The sequence below is a fragment of the Nelumbo nucifera genome, chromosome 3 (genome assembly GCF_055504915.1).
Source record: "Nelumbo nucifera cultivar China Antique chromosome 3, China Antique-T2T, whole genome shotgun sequence".
NCBI lineage: Eukaryota > Viridiplantae > Streptophyta > Magnoliopsida > Proteales > Nelumbonaceae > Nelumbo > Nelumbo nucifera.
The window spans coordinates 54091273-54109941 of record NC_142651.1 but is presented as its reverse complement, the minus strand read 5'-3'; the positions used below and the strand labels follow the sequence as shown (position 1 = coordinate 54109941).

At 37.9% G+C, this 18669-nt stretch overlaps 1 protein-coding gene and 1 long non-coding RNA gene across 6 annotated transcripts; one reads left to right on the top strand and one right to left on the bottom strand.

Annotated features, from left to right (window-relative positions):
• Window positions 1–624: 624 nt before the first annotated feature.
• Window positions 625–4301, bottom strand: LOC104600940 (multiple organellar RNA editing factor 2, chloroplastic). The gene is made up of 4 exons (XM_010264111.3): window positions 3619–4301; window positions 3094–3191; window positions 2952–3017; window positions 625–1052 (listed from the first exon to the last, which is right to left on the bottom strand). The coding sequence occupies exons 1-4, from the start codon at window positions 4047–4049 to the stop codon at window positions 910–912; spliced, it is 738 nt and encodes a 245-aa protein (XP_010262413.1). The 5' UTR covers window positions 4050–4301; the 3' UTR covers window positions 625–909.
• Window positions 4302–7604: 3303 nt separating this feature from the next.
• Window positions 7605–13324, top strand: LOC104600939 (uncharacterized). Of its 5 annotated transcripts, none has more exons than XR_016083695.1 (5): window positions 8008–8339; window positions 8488–8679; window positions 9081–9167; window positions 9276–12240; window positions 12697–13324. It is a non-coding gene; the product is annotated as an uncharacterized LOC104600939 (long non-coding RNA). The 5 variants fall into 5 exon arrangements; XR_016083692.1 differs by having other exon boundaries at window positions 12428–13324; XR_016083694.1 differs by lacking the exon at window positions 8008–8339 and adding an exon at window positions 7605–7925 and having other exon boundaries at window positions 9276–13324.
• Window positions 13325–18669: the final 5345 nt, after the last annotated feature.

The following is an 18669-nucleotide window of genomic DNA, read 5'->3' as shown; positions in this document are numbered from 1 at the left end:
TGTTGATGGTTGTGAAGATCCGGATGTCCTCTTTTGTTGTAAGGATATTCAAGAAATTACCACCAAAAGAATTTTCAGAGTTCAGTTCTGCCCGAGGAAAACAAACCAAGCAGCGCATACCACAGCCAGATATGATTTCTCTGGAGAATTTGAATCTAGTTTTGCAAGTCCTCTATGTCTTTCTATTGTAGTGAACTTGGATTTAGCATTTTGTGAGTCTGTAGTAGTTTTCTTTCCTTTTGTAGTAGGTTTGTTTTTTTTTTCTGTTGTGCCTGTCTCAGTTGTTTGCCCCAATCCCACCACATTCATGGACTGAGGAGTGGGGAGTCCTATTAAATTATCATGCGTGAGATTGTTACCAACAAAGAATTCATGGTTGATTGCTGTAGACCCAGACACCTTGGGATTGACTATGAGAGATACCCCCTTTATTACTCGAAGGGCTATTGTCCAGAAAAATGAACTTGGTAGTTGCCTTTGTGGGATGTTATGACTTGATGGCAGATATACTGTTTCAACTTTCAAGTGCGATTAGATCATGTTTGGTTCAATACTCTCCCTCTATCATTCTCGCCCAGATTGAGATTATAAGATGAGCAAAAGAACGAGTAGGGCGACAAAAACTTTGCTTTGAACCAAATAATGTTAATTGACTTCAAATCAAAAGCAGCAAACCCATAATCGTTATAATACATCATATCATAATGAGCAGCACAAAGCTTCGTTTGTCAATACAAAGAAATCTACACCATTATATGCAAAGCAAATTCTACTTTGATACATCATAGTCCCCTGCGCTGTAATATCAATAAAGCTCAGATGGCCAATGAGATGATGCAGATGAAGTCATGCGTGGATCAATTTCGTTTTCCTGCCCACGTGCTACCCATACAATATAACTATATGCATTTAGCGTTGGTTTTCCCTACGCCTCACATATCTGGTTCTATCATTGTATCTGGGTCTGTCTTGAGCTCTCTGGGGCACTGGCTCCACCCTTCTCTGTCTCTCCGGGGATCTTTGCACGATCTCTCCGTTCACAAACAGTTCAGCTGCAAATGAATAGAAAAACAAGGGTAACAAACTCAGGATGGTAGCATTGACATTTGACAGTAGAATATTGGGAAAACATTCAGACAAATTGAGACCGAGAAAGATGCTGAACCAAGCTCTTGTATCATTTCAGCCACAATTAATTTGTCTTATTTTTATATATTAGCTAAATGTCATGTTTCATCTCCACTGATCTGCAGCTCCAGTTGCAAATGAGAAGCCAAGAACAGTTAAAGAGAAGTTTTGACTCAAGTCCATTAGCATTCAAAGCTATTCATTGCCCTTGGAAAGGCTCTTTTTCTTTGCCAAGATGGACTATTGCAACATTAGCTGCATATAATTAATTATATTTGCACCCATAATAGTCATTTGAAAGCTACAAATCTATTTGAGTGTTTCATCTCCACTGATCTGCGACTCCATTGAGCATGAGAAGCCTAGAACAGTTAAGAGAGACACTTGATGCGAGTCCATTAGCATTCAAAGCGACTCATATCCCTGCATGGGCTCTCATGCTTTGCCAAGATGGACTGAACATGTTATGTAGCTTTTCCACATTTTCACTAATTCATGTTTATGAAACAAGAATCTTGTGGTTGCAAATGACCATCAGGTGTTTCATGGCCATGAACTATAACATTAGATGAGGGAAGAACTCAACAGAATACCAAGTGTCACACACCATAATCAATCTGCAGATGGACAGGGAAAAGATGCCCAACATTCATTGTTTTTCCTATGTAAATACTACTAACAAAAGCATGCGTGCCTCATGGATAGAAAAAAGAGGTAATGGCACCAATGCTTGCTCCCCAGGGCAATGGAATATGAGACCACCCATTGACAGAGCATTTCCCCAGAAGGAAAGAATACCTCCCCCATCACATAATGATAGAAACTTGACGATTGCAATTCAAAAGCAGGCATTCACATGCTAAAGGGAGCTTTACCAATGTGGATTGAGCATAATCATGTGCACTATGTGACTTAATTATGAACATATTCCACGCTGTAAGTTCCAATTCCATGCCCAGATTTTATTAAGCTAAAAGCAGTTAAACTTCATCTACCCACAGACACTCAACAGTGAACTATACATCTAATATTTTCCTATTCAAAATAATATTGACAGGCAAGGACGCTCAGCATCTAATCTTTTCCTATTTAAATGCTAATAACAAAAGAATGTATGTCTCATGGCCAGTCCCGAGAGGTAATAGCAGGACACTGCTCCCCAAGGCGATGGAATATGAGACCACCCATTGACGGAGTACCCCCCCATAAGGAAAGAACATCAACATCTTTGAGCTCTTTTTGTGACGTTTACAGTGGAATATACAAACATAATTGGTTTGCTCCATTATCAAGTAAGGGAGATCTTTTACCAAGAATATCTCCCCCGTCACATAATGGCAGAAATCGGACCACTAGAATTCAAAATCAAGCTTCACCCACTAAAGGCCTTACATTTTACAATAGTGGATTGAACACAATCATGTGCTCTATGTGCTTTTAATTATATATAAACATATTCCAAGCTACAAGTCAACATCCCATGTCAATATTGATAGCCCAGATTTGGGCTAGCTAAAAGCAGTTAAATTCACCTTATCCTACAGACAAAGAAAAGCAAACAATAGACTTACAATATCTGATTGCTCGTTTAATTTGCCCTAAATGAGATGTTTCATAGTTCAAAAACATGTGTTCCTTTGCTACTATAAAACACTAACGCTTGCTTGTTTCTCCACAAAACATTTCTATGTGCATCAATAATACCGCACTAATGTGTTCAATGTAGGTACATTGATTTAACAAAAATAAACCATGGAAAATCATTGATAGACACACTAATTTATTAATAATTTGTCACGTCATCCTATGATTTTTAATCTTACCTCCGTAATCCTTGTTCTCTGCATCGACGTAAGAATCAGGGAGCACAAAAAGTACGCCAGGAAGACCTAAGGAGGAGAACAGAAGTCAGCAATGTTGCAGTCCTATAATACGATTGGGCCTGTTAAGCTTTTAATCACAAACCTTCAAGTTTATTTGATGTTTCCTCATCAATCTCACATCCGAAACCAAAATATCTATCGCATGAGACGTTGTATATCTTCTTCTTTGCTTCCTCTTCACTGATATTTCACAGAAGAAAGAAACAATTAGAAAAGCAAAACCCAGATGAAAAGGAAAGGTTTTACTTCAACCGTCCCCTAAAAACCCAGAGAACGAGTATCAACATTTTACTTGCTTGCACTGATTAGAAATGCAAAGCCAAAGGAACTTCAACGATATCCAGAACCGATCAAAACATCCAAAAGACACAAAAAAAAGAGAAATGCGACCAAATAAAAAAGGCATATTTTGCGGTAAAGTGATCATTAGCTCCCAAAGAAAAATTAAAATGTAAAACTAAACCCTAAGCCCTGGTTTCAGATTTGGGGTCAAAAGATCATTAACCCCCAAGAGATAAAGGCAAACAATATTTATAATGAAAAACCAGACCCTAGAAATGGTTTCAGCAACCATACTAATTCACTAGGCCTCTTTCATGTTCTTTACCTTCCAACGACCTTGGCTAGGGTTTGGATGTAGCAGTCGATCATCTGCTGCTTCGTGGCACCCTCACCACCGGGCTTATCCATAACGATGAGCCAGTGCTCGTAGTCGCAGCCAGGGAACAACGGTGCCATCTCCGTTGGCGGCCTATCGCTGAAGTTTGAACCCGAGTTCAGCGGCGAATACGCCGAATCACCAGATCGATTTACCCTGCATCTAATAGGGTTCAACCGAACCGCGCCGGGGGAAATAACTCGGACTGAGTGAGAAAGCAACACCGAAGGACGCCTTCCCCGGAGAAAGCCAGGCAAGGGAGGGGCTCCAGAAATAGAAGTGGGAGAAGAAAATAAGCGTTTGCAGAGCAAGTGAGAGGATGTTGAGCAGCGAGACGAGGTGATGGCTCGAGCTATCGCTGCTGCCACCGTCGTGGCCATGGCTGGGCTGGCCGCTGGGTGAGGAAGCGAAATGGAGAGAAGAGAGGAGATTGTGAAGAGGCGAGGTTCAGGGTTATGTGATGGGGTTTAGGAGGTATTTATGATTGTCGTCAAGAGGGTAAAAACTAAAACCCTAAAAGAGAGGAGCACATCCATCGACTGGTGCATCAAAGCGATCAGACGGCGTCTTTTCTGGATCTACGTTCCCTTCTCTGCAGTTGATTAGATTGATGCGTCGAGTCCGCGACTGCAAATTGTAATATCTTCGCCGGCTCCTAAAATATCAGTCGAAGTGGGACCTGGGGCCATTTTGGCATACGGGCCCAAATGGTGGGTCTAAGGCCTTAAGCCCATGCCCAACTGAATTAAAAGAACCATCAGTATATAGAATGGGTAGATTATTGTGATGCACGTGATGGTCTTGAGATGATAATTGTGTAGACGGCTTGCACTCAAAAAGGAAGTTGCTTGCTGTCTTAACCACTCTCAAATATCCCAATTGTTTCTAGCTTCCCATATGCAATAAATGATTATTGCAATGCTGAGACTCGTTAATGCTTGTTGCTTCCCTAGGTTTTGAGCCAGTGAATTGTACCATTCCTGAATGATGATGTGAATGGGTGATTGTGGAGTTGTACAAGGATTTAAGCCAATTTGGGCTCCGCACCATACAGCCCGTGCAAATGGGCATTGAAAATAGAGGTGGCGTGTGGTCTCCTCTTGGTTGTTCCAGAATGCACAAAGTTTGTCCAGTTCTAGTAACCAGGGGCAGTCCATCCCAGAGGGTCTTCCAAAGAAAGACTTGGAACCGGTATGGAATTTTGAGCTTCCACTTGAAGTGAGTGGTCGAGCTTGATGCACCCAATGAAGAGAAGAGATGAAAGGCCTATTGGATTTTAATCTCATAAGAGATTAAATCCAATGGACTTGATTGGTCAATTACATGAGAAATTGCACTTGCACACTTGATTGAAAAATCAGTTTTTCTCTTACCGAACCTAGTTTTGAACTTGTCCCACATTGGAAAATTATAAGTTTTGTTTTAAGTATTTCAATAGGAGTTGATTTACATTCCCTAGAATTAGTAGAGGAGAGTATGGGGATTCGATGCCGCGCATACACGCGCGCGCGTGTGTGCGGTGCAATGAGGCGCTTTAGAGGCGCACTTCGCGTGGCTCGTGATGGGCGACTTGGTTTTGGTGCGTTGCTGACCATTGATCACCGTTGATGAGATTAATGGTCACGATTCGATTGGGTGTGATCAAGAGGCACAATTCAAAGTTAACAGTCACTAACTGTTAACTACTTTTTAAACAGTCACAATGTTTGAAATTGTGACTGTTCAAGGTGCCTTCTCTAAACCAATACATACCTTTTCTTCATACCTCTTCACAAATTATTTAAGGAACATGAATCAGACTCCAAAGGCACACAATTTCGAAATTCACTATCTCTCTCTCTCTCTCTCAGTCCGGTCTGCTACAGTTTCACAGAAGGTTTCTTTGGAGACTCTTCAACTTTGCTGGTTGCAGATTCTCGCCCAAGGCTCTGTTGTATCATGAGAACAAATTTGCCTGTAACTCATCAACAAACTCAGTAAAACTGAGTGGGGGCAAATAACGTTCTAAAGACAGTGTCTTCAGACGCGTCTCAGAGCTTCTCCTCCAAAGTTACAGTGACCCCATTTTCCCCAACAAGGCCGACTTTACAATGTATTGGCCATAAGAGTTTTTTCTCCAAATAAGTAGATCCATCGACTAACTTGGCCCTAGGTGTGTTGCTATAATATATTGAATGGTGAAAGCTGAAAAGAATTGCTGGAGCATTGGGAGACTTCATGAACCATCTCGGTTAAGAAACTATGACACCTTCATATCACGCATCCTAGCTTGAGCTGACGGCAAATTAGGATGTGGTATGTGTCTGGGCAGCGTTGGAACCCAAGGATCCGAAGTGGCAGAGACATGTAACCCATCCTTGATGGACTACAGTAAATTCGAATGCAGTAATGGTAGTAGCTGATGTGCTTGCTGCCACCATTGAGAAGTGCGACTTCCTTTTTTTTTTATGCGAAGAGAGAGGTATGAGGGAAGTACTTTAGCTTGACTTATCTGTTAAAAGCCTCCATATTTGTTTCCCGAACATGACTTGATTCATGATGCCATAGGTTCTAAAACCTAGCCCTCCTTGTTCTTTTGGCTGGCATAGCTTGTTCCATGGTATAGTGTGCCTAGAAGCCTTATCTTTATCACCCCACCAAAATGACATTGTCATTTTGTCTAATTTAGAGGTTGTTGCTTTCGGTAAGATTGATGTTCTTCACACAAGGAGATTGAGAAGATCCACTTCAAGCTTATACAAGTCTCGGACCATTCTAAGTTGCACCATACGTGTGTCAAGAAGCACACGCTTGAGAAAATAATATCGTATTAATATTTTAAACCTTGCATGTAAGGCCACGTTTGTTTGGGGTGGAAAATCGAATCATGGAAAACTTTATACCCCAGTTCGATTTTACACATGTTTGGAAACAGTGTAATTTTACATCGTAAATCGGTGTAAAATTCATTTTTAATTTTATTTTTTACATCGACAGTCGATGTAAAATATACATCAAAATTGTTAGTGTAAAACTAACGTCTCTTTCTTGTCATTTTTTCTCTCGTTGACACCGATGCATCTCCATCAAACATCTAGAAGGAAAACCTACAACGGCAATATGAGATTTCTCTCTCCTAGGACGGCAGCGGCAATATGAGATTTCTCTCTCCCAGGGCAGATCTGAACCCAAAGTGGCAACAGTAAAACCCAGTTACAGTGGCAGTATGAGATTTCTCTCTCCTAGGGCGGATCTAAACCCAAGGCGGCAACGGAAAAACCCAGTTGCAGCGCAGCAATATGATCTCTCTCTTTCTCTCTCTCTCTCTCTCTCTTTTCTTCTTCTTCTTCTTCCCCCCTTTTTTCTTTCTTTGTTCAGTCACCACCGCTACAACCAGTTGCAGCGGCAAATCTGTGAACCCACCTCCGACCTTTCTCTCTCCAAGAGTCTCTCTTTCATTCTCTCTCTTTCTCTCTTTCTCTCTTCTCCTCCTCCTTTTTCTTCTTCTTCTTCTTCTTCTTCTTCCTCTTCTTCCCTCCTCCTTCTGTGTCAACTATAGTAGCTCCCATCTCAGGTTTCATCAATAGCTCCCATCTCACCGAATTTATACCTTGACAACCAAACATAGTTGGTGTAAAATTTCAAAATCCATGGGTCCCAATTTCCATCGACAACTAAATCGGTTCACATTTCCCATTGGTGTAAACTGAATTTACACCTAAAACAAATGCAACTTAAGAAAAAAAAAGCACCCATGGGTGCATTGGACGCATGAACCCAGCAATCACGTTCGACCACGTCGATTGACCATAGGATGGGTAACGTTAATGTGGGTTTGGTCATCAACTAATGGAGTTTAGTTCAATCGGATACAAGAAGACAAAACATCCATTTCCATTTCACACTCAATTCGAACTCCCCCTCCCTATCCTCATTTCAAACCCTCCTACCACAACAACAGCTCACCGACACCTTCACTCCACACTGGTGCCTCCGTGAACGATGAAGCCACCAGCGACCCTGTCCATGGTTCTTTCAATTTTTTATTGAACCTCTCCATTTTGTAGAGAACATAGTACATGCAATTGAATGAAGTAAGTCTCTTTGTATGGAATCGAAGGAACATGTGAAGGAAAGAAAACGATCATGCCCTGAAACCAAGCAACCACAATGTGTTGGATCCATTTGCCATGTTTGTATCTCTGGGGAGTGGTTGGGCCAAGAGCTCACCCTAAGGATTTATAGATGTTTTACACAGTCGGAGGTTAAACAGATGTGTAAGCTCTTTAGCTGGATCAGAACCTATGTGTGCTAGCCCTCATTCTATTAATGACCACTACTAGAATTCTTACATTTAGAGGCGACACAAAAAAATGCCTCCAAAACATATCAAAGAAGGCAGGATTATTTGATTGTCATAGACGCACTTTTTAACGCCTCTTTAGTCAATTTTTATCCTTGCATATTTGGCAGACAAAAGAAAACGGTCGCCATTTAGGTTTAGCGCGCAAAAACCATCACGTGCGAATGCCAAATCTCCTCCCGGACAAACGAGCGACTCTTAACATCTTCTTGAGCCAAACCTGTTTCCCCATTTTCCCACTTCCTCTTCCCCTTTTAAACTCTCTCTCTCTCTCTCACCCTCTTCGGACGAATGAATTCTCTAGACAACACTGGACAAACTTGCAGTGGCAAGTTTGGTTTTCTCTTTTCTTGTTTTCTCACTCATTTTTTATTTATTTCTTATTCTCTTCCTCCCTATCCTTGTTTTTTTTCTATTTCTTTCTCACTTTCCCTTTTTCTACAACTCTCTTTTAATTTTTCTCCACCGAATCACAGGTCGCCATTACTCTTTGCTTATTGTTCATCGACCTCGGGTGATAAAGTCCAAAACGTGGTGGGAAATGAAGAAATCTTCGGATTGTCGTCCCAGTTACTGCCCCTCTTGGGCCCTTTCTTGGCCATTATCGTAGATAGAATTTGCTTCAAGATATTGTTGGCTATCGTGCAGACATCCTTTGTCTTCAAGAGGTAAGTTGGTGTGCATTCATTTACTCCATCTCTAGATTTGTTTGTTTTGAGGACTTGGTAATCTTAGTTGGTTATGATCTTGTTAAGAGATATGCTTTTTCTAGTATTTTAGATAGCTCATAGAATTTCTTGTTGTCTGATGTATTCTGAAAACCCAACTAGTTGATGTACAAGGAAAATTTCATTAGCCTTATTTATATTGTGGTCTATGGGACTGGCCAAAACCTAAATTAACTTTTACCTGTTCATGGCATAACAATGCTAGTATTTTGTAACTAGAGGTTGATGTTACCTGCTCCCTTTTAAAAAAGAAGAAGAAAAAAAACTTCAATGCAATATTTGTTTTTTGGTTCTCTATAATGATTGCTTCATATGTTAAGGAGGTTTTTTCTTTCATGTAGGTTGAATTTAATAAGGCTGCACAGTCTTTGATTGGTGCAATGGTTCCAAGTGCTTAGAATAAAGCTGCTTTGAATTGATTGCTCAAGGTACCTTCACTGCACTCAATTTCTTCTGTGTCTTCCTTGATTTGTTCTTGAATTGTTGGTTTTTCAACTGATGTGTTCCTTTTTTCTTATCCTTTGATTTCTGTGTAGGATAATATTGCACTAATGACTCTTCTGGAGGCAAAATTTATTGCTAATAAGTGACAAATTTTCTATATAGTAAGCACACGTCTTAGCCTTTTTATCTTGTATTTTAGTCTTTATTCTCGGTTATTCATCTATGACTATATTCCTCAAATTGTTGTAGTTTGAGTTTATGGCTTCTTTTATCCTTGCATCCATTCCATGATGACAGAAAGGGAGATACAGCAATTTGTCTTAGTGTGCTGCATTATATATTGTGTTTTGTGTGTAGGTGACAATGTTTGTTCACCTTTTCATATGTCCTGGCTTAGCTGACCATGATAATTTTTATATTTATTTGTATACCTTGTTCTCTACTAATTCATGGCTATAAAAGAAGGTATAGGACTGTTACTCAATGTTGGTCCCAGCTATCTGGGGTCTTTGTAGTGGTGGGCTGGATGGGGACTTAACCTTTGTCATTGTTTTGGCACAAAGTGGTTGTTCTTATCTTGAACTCACCTTATCTTGCTTGCCATTTGTCCTTATCGGCAATGCCAATGGTCACCCATGCTTCATAACCAATAGTTTATAATGGCTTTGCTGCACTTGTAATACAAGTTCCAAGGTCTATTTGTTGTGTCAAACTTTTTGTGTAGTTTAAAAACATGTGGCTTTTTAATTTTGTGCTTAGAGCCTCCGACATTATCAATTACCTCGGGTTCAAAGGCCTATGGCTGATGTTTATGCTTCAATAGAGCTATAGTTCATCCAATGTTCTCTCTCTCTCTCTCCACCCCTCCTCAATCCTTTAAATGTTAATGTTAAACTGTTCCTTCTAAATTTATACTGGTGGACTACCAATATGATTTATTGCATTTAGAGAAAAAATCTGATAAGTGACTACCTAAGCTGCCCCAACTTCCATCATAGCATTGATGTGTGACCAAACATCTTCTAGTAGCTTCTTATAGACAATCTGATCAACTTCATGGTTGTTGCATGTTACTAGTATGCCATACCAGTAACATGATAATATTAAAATGTGAGATTTTTGTTATTTCAAGAAAAAAACAACATTAAAAGGGGTAGCTGAAGATCCATGCCATCAATTACATGGTTTGTTGCTCTGTACATCTGTATGAACTATGAATTTCAATGAGATTAGTGAAATATATCAAGCATCTGGTTAAGTAATTAGCTCATGCCCAGGTTCCCTAACTGCTGGTGGTTATGTTTGTAGCCAGGATAAACCAACTAATATAAAACTTAAAATGGTAGAATGAAAAACCTCTCAAGAGATAATATCAAGGTAGAAGGAAAGAAGTTATTTCTTGGGGGATTTCTTAGACAGAGGTTTCTTGGTTGAGTTGGAAATGTCCAAACAAAATCAAATACTCTTTTCTGTTGCCATGTTCTAATCTTCAGAATTTTGGCTAAAATCCTCTAAGAGATATTAGGATATTTAAAACTTATTTTGAGATTGAAATTTGATGTGGCTAGAAGGTATAGAAAGATTTTGGAAATGGATAAGCTTTTGGTTTTGGACTTTGTGAGTGTGGAGTTGAGATCTGAATAGATGGAAGGAAAATGATATTGGTATTTTTAGATAAGGTTTCAGATATGAAACAAAGACATATGTATCTTTTTCTTTCCCCTTTGCACTCTTGTTTGACATAATTGAAAATCTAGGTACCATTGAGAAAATGACAATTGACATGTAAGGTATATTCTGGTTTCCTTGATTCCATCTTTTTGCATGAAAAAGAAATATATCATAGATGGTAAAGATGCAAATTTCTTTCTATTTGTCTTTTTCTATAGATTTATGAATGTCGAAATCCATAAAGATCTTCTATTGTTAACAGAATACTTTTGCCCTCCCTAATCCCTAACTCCATGTTCCTTCATATCTTTAGCTTACTTGAATCGGATTCCATGCACTTATTGGACTTCAACTCCTGTCTTTATTTCCATGAAATGCCAACAAAAATCTTTACTAAAAATAAGTAGATCTTTAGTAGCTATGAAAGTCAAAACATTTAACAAATTAAAGATGTTTCTTGTAGATCTTTGTCTTGGGTAATAGCATTAAAAGTATCTTTGTAAATTTGATATTTGTTTACTGCTTGCTAGATATTGTATTCTGCTGAACTTTTATATTGATTACTTTTATGTTGGGTTGTCAGTTTCCTGCATTACTCTTCATGTGGTAACACATTAGTTGTTTACTTAGAATACAGACCAATATCTTAAAAACTATCTTGAGCTACCTACTCAGCTAACTGGGTTAACTGGTTCAATAGGACAATTCACCTATTCTAACGATCAAAACCATAAAATATTCAACTGCCTGGATAATTGGATCAATCATCTGGGTTAATGTCATTTTGAAAACATTGGCACAAGCCCCACTTTTAGTTTAAGAACTATTCTAAATTATGCATGTGTTGGTACTCTACTCTAGGAAATTGAAACTCATTTGTTAACATGATGAAATTAGCATTTTCAATTTATTTTCTTCTCGATATAAATTCACAAAGTGATGCTGGTACCCCATTGATTTGGATTGTTGGGAATGGTCAACAAGATGATGTAAAGTTACCCCAACATGAATAAGCATTTACTGTTGTACCATTTCTTTTGCTAACTGTGAACCTTTATTTCAGTTCTCACTGTCATGCTTAGAATTGTTGATTTAGTTGAGCGCATCTCTTAGTCTTCCAATACTTATGGTTAACTATTCTGGTTAATTTAGGTTACCATGTAGTAAAGTTGCCTGGTTTCTTGCTATTATTCATCTATGATGCCTTATGTATGAAATTTTGTTATACAATTATAAATTGGTCTGTAATTGTTCTAGAAAATACATGTCTCTCTCTCTTTCTGGAGTTGTTTTAGGCATTGCTCCGTCTTAGACACTGCTCCACCTCTCTATTGCCTCAGAGATCCAAGCGTTTTATTTATTCTCCCTTTCAGATCAATAGAAGAGGTAATCCAGGGTTCAGATTCCTTAACCTATTCTTTCTTGAAATTAATAACTTTTGACAAACCATCTCTCTGCCCATGTGTTTTTATTTCATATTTGTTGCTATATGCAATTAGATAAACAAAAGCTATTAATTTACAAAAAATATTTACTTAGTTTGGTATTTTCTTTTTGTTGCTTTTCTTTAGAGGTTGTAGAGGAAGAGAGGATTGGATGAAGATTATAAAGAGCATTTTGTTTCTTTATATGTTAAAAAGGAATTTCTTTTCAATTCTATATTTGATTTGTAAGTTGTCAAAAAAGAAGTCATCTAGTGAAAAGGAAAAGGGAATATAATGAGGCCCGCATGTTGTGCTTTTTGATGAGAATAAAAATTGTCATATTTTTATCCTTTAATATTCAGTCTTTTACACTTATTTAGTACCTAATTGGATTCACTATTCTTGTATTTCGATTTAGGGCACGAAAAAAGGCGTTAGGTACAACTTTACAACTTTCATGTTTTGAGTTTTGATAGATTTGGACTGCATCGAGGTCAAAATCGAGCCCGAAGTCTAAGCCAATTTGTAGAGAAGCCCAGTTTGCAGTAGAAGCCCAATTCACAGAGAAGCCTTACAGCGACCTAATTCTTTGAGAAAGCCCAATACGAATTTAGCATGCATGAATAAGAATCATCAAAGAGTCCTATCAGATTCAATTTTCTATTGTATTTCTAGAAAGATAAAAGATATTAAGATGACCAGTTAAGAGATAGGAGTAGATTAGATCTAATCTAGGCATTATCTATTAGGGAACTAAACTCCGAATGAAGAAAGAACTCCTTAGAGGATCAGGAGACAACTCCCTCTTAAGTCTATATAAAGGGGGTGGACTAGCCCCCAAGGGCATCATAAAATCCTCCAAGAGAGCTTCAGCCTTGAGAGAGAGCAATCGGCAACCAAGGAGGAAGAAGCAGAGTTCGCCTCCTCTCATCTGGAAGCTGTGATTTCATCATGAAGTATTTGTAAGGTTTTATTTTCTGGTTGAAGGGTTTGGGAAGCTTTGATTCTATAACATTGTGAGATTTAATTGATTTTATTTTAGTTCATTGTTTATGGGTATTCATATGTTTTCTGTGATTTTCTGTTAAGATTAGTTTCAATGAGAATAATCTATGGCCGATTGAACCTCTAATTTCGTATATGATTGGTAGGTTTAATCATGGTGGCAACTAACATAAATTGATTGCAAAAAAGTTTTCGATCTATGTTAGGAAAATATATAATCTAGTTTAAACGATCCGAACTTGTGAGATCGCTGACCAGAATTGGGTCTCTCCCCTCTTAATGCTATTAATAGATTAAATCCTAAGAGTTTGTTTAGGATTGTCTATTAATAAGAGAAGCAATCAAAGAGCTTGTTTTGGTTGTCAAATTATACGAGTAGAGGCTGACTGTTAGAGCTTGTTAATGGCTATAACTAATTTATTCATATCCTATGAATTCATCCTTGCATCGACGATCAATGATAAGAATCAAAGCTGAACTTGTCCCTTCAATCGGAAGCTATCTCCCATCGATTTGATCATTTCTTTATGTTATTTTATTTTATTTCATCTTATTTTCCTTAATTCAACAACCCCCTACTTCGTATACTTGGAAATAAATCCACCAAATCCCTGTGGAGACGACCTTGTTCATCACTATATACAAATTATTCATTTCGAGCAAGACTTTTTATTTTTGGTTGGATTCGACACTCACTACTTTTGGTTTCTTTTTGTTATTAAAATGATGATAGAGGTCATTTGAAATTATTCACATTTTTTATTGAAAATATATTCTCATACAGGTGTATCAATTAGAATTTTTGTAGAACAATATTCACAATATATTGCACTTTAAAAAAAAAAGTTGGAACCTTTTAGAGTTGGCCAAAGGTGCCTCTAAATGTCAAGGCATATATCTTTAAAGACAATTAAAAGTGCCTCTAAAAAATTGAAACCTTTTTAATTGAGATTTTTTCCTTTTTGTAGATTTTTTAGAGGCATATAAAATCACCTCAAAACCATTTAAAGGCATTCGAATGTGCCTCTAAATTGAACTTTTTGAAGCATTTATAACTGCCTCTATATAGGATTTTAAGCGTCAATGCAATAGGCACAGTCGTATATGCCTCTAAAAGGCCAATTTAGAGGTGGATTACAAACACACCTCTAATTCTCAACCAACCACCTTTAAAGCATTTAACGACAGGGCTTTTAGAGGCATTCACTTAACCACCTCCTATTTCTTTTAGAGGCATTTTTGAACCTTTTAGAGGTAGTTATGACTACATCTATAGATGAATTTTCTAGTAGTGGATGCTGGAGTAATGACATTGAATAATTACAAGAACCCAAATTTATTTGTACATGATAACTCAAACAATCGGGAAGGAGCAGTGGTTAGGCAAGGCAAGTGGCAAGTCCTTTATCAACTAGCATGTGGGTTGGTAAGTGAGAGTTCACATGGACATATGGTGTATTCATAATTGAAATGTGTGTATTCATAGCAGTACTTAGAACCATGTTTTAAAAGATGTGCCTAGGCTCATAGGCAAGATATGAACTAGGTGGGTGGTTATTCATATCAGACCAGGTGGTTGGTTGTTGCTCCTGCTGATGTAAGGGTTCAATATATTGAACAGAGAACACAAGAAGCCACTTGTAAGAAGAAGAAAAGAAGAGGAAGAGGAAGAAGAAGAAGACGTACGAACTAGAGAGAGTATCGGCTGTACCGCCGAATGATTCTCTCGCTGCTAGTGGCTTCGCCGTTCACGAGGGCATTGGTGTAGAGTGAAGGCGCCGATGAGCTGCTATTGTGCTAGGGTTCAAAATGAGGACAGGGAGGGGGGTCAAAGTCTGAACTAAGTGTGAAATGAAAATGGATGTTTTGTCTTTTTGTATAAGTTGAATGGGACTCCATTAGTTGACCACCAAACCTACGTTAACGTTACCCATCCCGCGCTCAATCGACGTGGTTGAACGTGATTGGTGGGTTTACGCGTCTAGTGCACCCATGGGTGCATAGAACGCAGACTCATTGAACTAAGCCCTTTGAGGTGAAACTAACCCAATGTGGGGATGTGATCATGCGGGTGCGACCTAGCGTGCTAAAACTATGGTGCCTTATTTGGTTCAAATTCCAATCAAATATCTACCAAGCCAAAACAAACTTAGCCAGGTGGCAATAACCAGACATTTGGGCAGGCCAGGAGCCAAACCAACCAAACATCTTCATGCTTCAATTGAACCCACGACCACATCGTAACTTGTGAGTTCATCCCTAGTTCGTATTTCATGTTGTAACATTGATCAAACAGTTTTTGCACGTCCTAATGGGCATGATATGAATGAAATACTGGTCATTGATTCTTCACCACTTGTTTTAGTAGGAGATGTAAGCCCCATACATGGAGAGCGTCTCTCTCTATTGTTCCCCTTCCCAAATCCCGATGCATGTAATCAGGTTTGATCAAAGCTAGGGTTTGTTGTTTGCAACACGAAAAAGTTGTCAAGATTTTGAATGCCAACCATTCCGTTACAGTACGAGAAAAGGAATGATAAAATTTTCTCAATCTTTGCTTTAATTGACTTGCTACACCTGAAGCCAATTCTTGTAAGAAATTATTTTATTTTTATTTTCACTAGAGTTTTCACAAACAATGCCAAACCGACTAAATCGGCTCGACCCAACCCAATTTGATTGGTTTTTCATTACCACCGGTTGGTTTCGAGTTGTAAAAAACTGATAATTCAGTTCGGTTTTAGTTTTCATGTATGTGAAAACTGAAATCGAACCGAGTTAGTCAGCTCCTGATTTCCTAGTCTTTCCCTAACTAGGTAGTCCCTATCTTGTAGCTTAATCATTCAGCCCATCACAAGCCCATTGGTCTTTTGAGTATCTATGAATGTCAAATGGCAAATGCAGCCTTAATCATGGTGTGTAATGGGCCAAAAATCAAACTTGAACTAAAACTTCTTGTTTTGGAATGCATTGGACCAAGCCGCATTGAATCCAATGATAAACCGACCGATTAAACCGATAAATTGACCCTTCATGTTTGGGTCGGTTTTACTTAATGGCAGGTCGGTTTCGACTAGCTCTTTAAATAACCCAACCAGGTTGAATCGGTTAAAAAAATCTATTAAACCGACCTAACTTGACTCGTGAACAGCCTTAATTTTTGCTATTGGATAGTCATATGTCAAAGAAGATTCAAAGCAAGATGCATTTAATACTCTTTCCAACTCTTAAATGATTTTTTTTCCTTTTTTACCTTTTTTTAGTAAAACATCTAATCCCACTCAAAGAAGATTCAAAGCAAGATGCATCCGATACTCTTTTCAACTCTTAAATGAATTTTGTTTTTCCTTTTTTACCTTTTTTTTTTGGTAAAAGCATCTAATCCCACTAAACTAGGAGAAATCGACTACTCCGATCATAGTGGTGCTAGGCTAAAACCATGAAATCATAGCCTTCCATACATTGTTGTGGAGAAAAGATCCCAATAGTGAAATCAACTATTTTGAGCATCACCGTATGCTTTTCACCAATTGTTTTATTATTTATAGCAACAGATTAGTCATCGATATAATAATTGCTATATCGACGATTTCAAGTGTTGGTAATGATAAAATCACATTGCTTTATTTCTTTTACAATTTTACTACTTTTAGTAATGATTCTTTATATAATCACAGTTGCAACCATCAGTTCTATCGGTATAAATTACTTATGGATTAGATTTATTTGTAATATAACAAAGATTATTGTTATAGATATTGCATATTTACAAACTCATTTTTTATGAGCAACAACAATTCATGAAGGTATATAAAATCCAATCCAAATTGAATGAAACTTCAATTACATGAAAACCTATAAAATATAAAAACTTGCAATAATATATTATTAAAATTTTTCAAAAAATATAAAAAATTACAAAAATAAAACTTGCATTAAAACTGTATCAAGAACGATCCACTTGTTGGATATGTGAGTATATCATATAGTTATATTAAGCATCAAAGCTTGCACTCTTTGATGTCAACTGAATCACAACAATTTTGTAAGGAAAATTGGGTTGGCTGGGCAACAGTGCTTAGAAATCTGGACTGGACCGGTCGGTTGGACCGATTGAATTATAATCTGGACCCCTAGTTAGTTCGGCCATACCCCCAAAATCACAGTGTGAAAAAAATGAGTCAAAATCGGTGACCTAGATGGTCAAACCGGAAAATTGGTGACCTGGTCCCGGTTTTTGAAAACTGATCGGTTTTGTTGTCAATTTGTTTTGCACATAAATGTGAACGAACTCTTCTTTGCAATTTATCCACTCATAAGAAAAATTAGGACATAACACTCAACATTCTTAAGAGTTTAACCCATGGTCTCATCCTTGCTGACTAGAAATCTTACCATTAAACTAAGCAAAAGGCCAATAAATAATGTCCCAATGGCCAAAACGATTCCGGTTTCGGGTCAATTTTTAAAACATTGCTCAGTGTATGCCTTTTGGTCTCCTGGGCTGTTGAAAGATATAATTAAGAAGACTTGCCAAACAATTACTATATTTTTAGGATTAATAAATTTGGTCATTTTTCATTTGATAATGAATAATGGGAAGCTGAAAAGACTCGCACCCTAGAAAGCTCACAGTACAAAAGCCAAAATTGGTTAAAAAGTTTGGAAAATTTCCATCGTTATGTGCCTAAAATATAATTTTAACAATCCGGTAGACCAGCCCCATTTGGTGTGTCTTTCCACACGGTTTGTCGATTATTTATAAGTTCGGCGGATCGCGATTCAGTCTTTTCCCATTTGGTTCGCAATAGATCTAGTCACCAAAACCAGAGTGCTGAAAAAACGCGAGAAGCCCAAAATAGGCAATTTTAGGGAAACTCCAAGTGGAGTTTTTGTGTGTGTGTGTTTTATTTTTTGTTCTTCTTTGCACTGAAAGACACACCTTAACTAAGCGGGCTTTAGGCTGCTTAGGTCTTAATTCAAAAGCCCAATGTGTCTTTTGACTATCAGAACTACCAGAAGGTCTTCCCAAAAAGATTTGCCAAACAGCCCCAACACAGAACAACAACAAGGGATTATGGATCCAAGTAACATGAACAATTTGGATAGAAAATAAAAAACAGGATAACTCATTTTGTCATTAAAAAGCGTAAAAAAGTAAAATGACATGAAAAGCAAATAATTGAAATGAACAAGGATGATAAGAAGGTCCATATCATTAATACATGGTAAAGTAATTCCACAAAAATAAAAAGATGCCCAATTGACTTTTGCTTCAAGGTGGCTTATTTATTACTACATTACAAGGCTATGGAGAATGATTGGCAAGCGAATAAGTGCCTAAATGAAGTAATGGGTATGCAAAAGACCTTTCACATACAAAGTA

Excerpts from the sequence above, each read along its gene's own strand:
- LOC104600940 (XM_010264111.3), bottom strand. The coding sequence starts at position 4,049 with ATGGCCACGACGGTGGCAGCAGCGATAGCTCGAGCCATCACCTCGTCT. Across the intron at positions 3,192-3,618 it reads CTAGCCAAGGTCGTTGGAAG|TGAAGAGGAAGCAAAGAAGA; the intron begins GTAAAGAACATG and ends GTGAAATATCAG. Across the intron at positions 1,053-2,951 it reads AGAGAACAAGGATTACGGAG|CTGAACTGTTTGTGAACGGA; the intron begins GTAAGATTAAAA and ends ATTCATTTGCAG.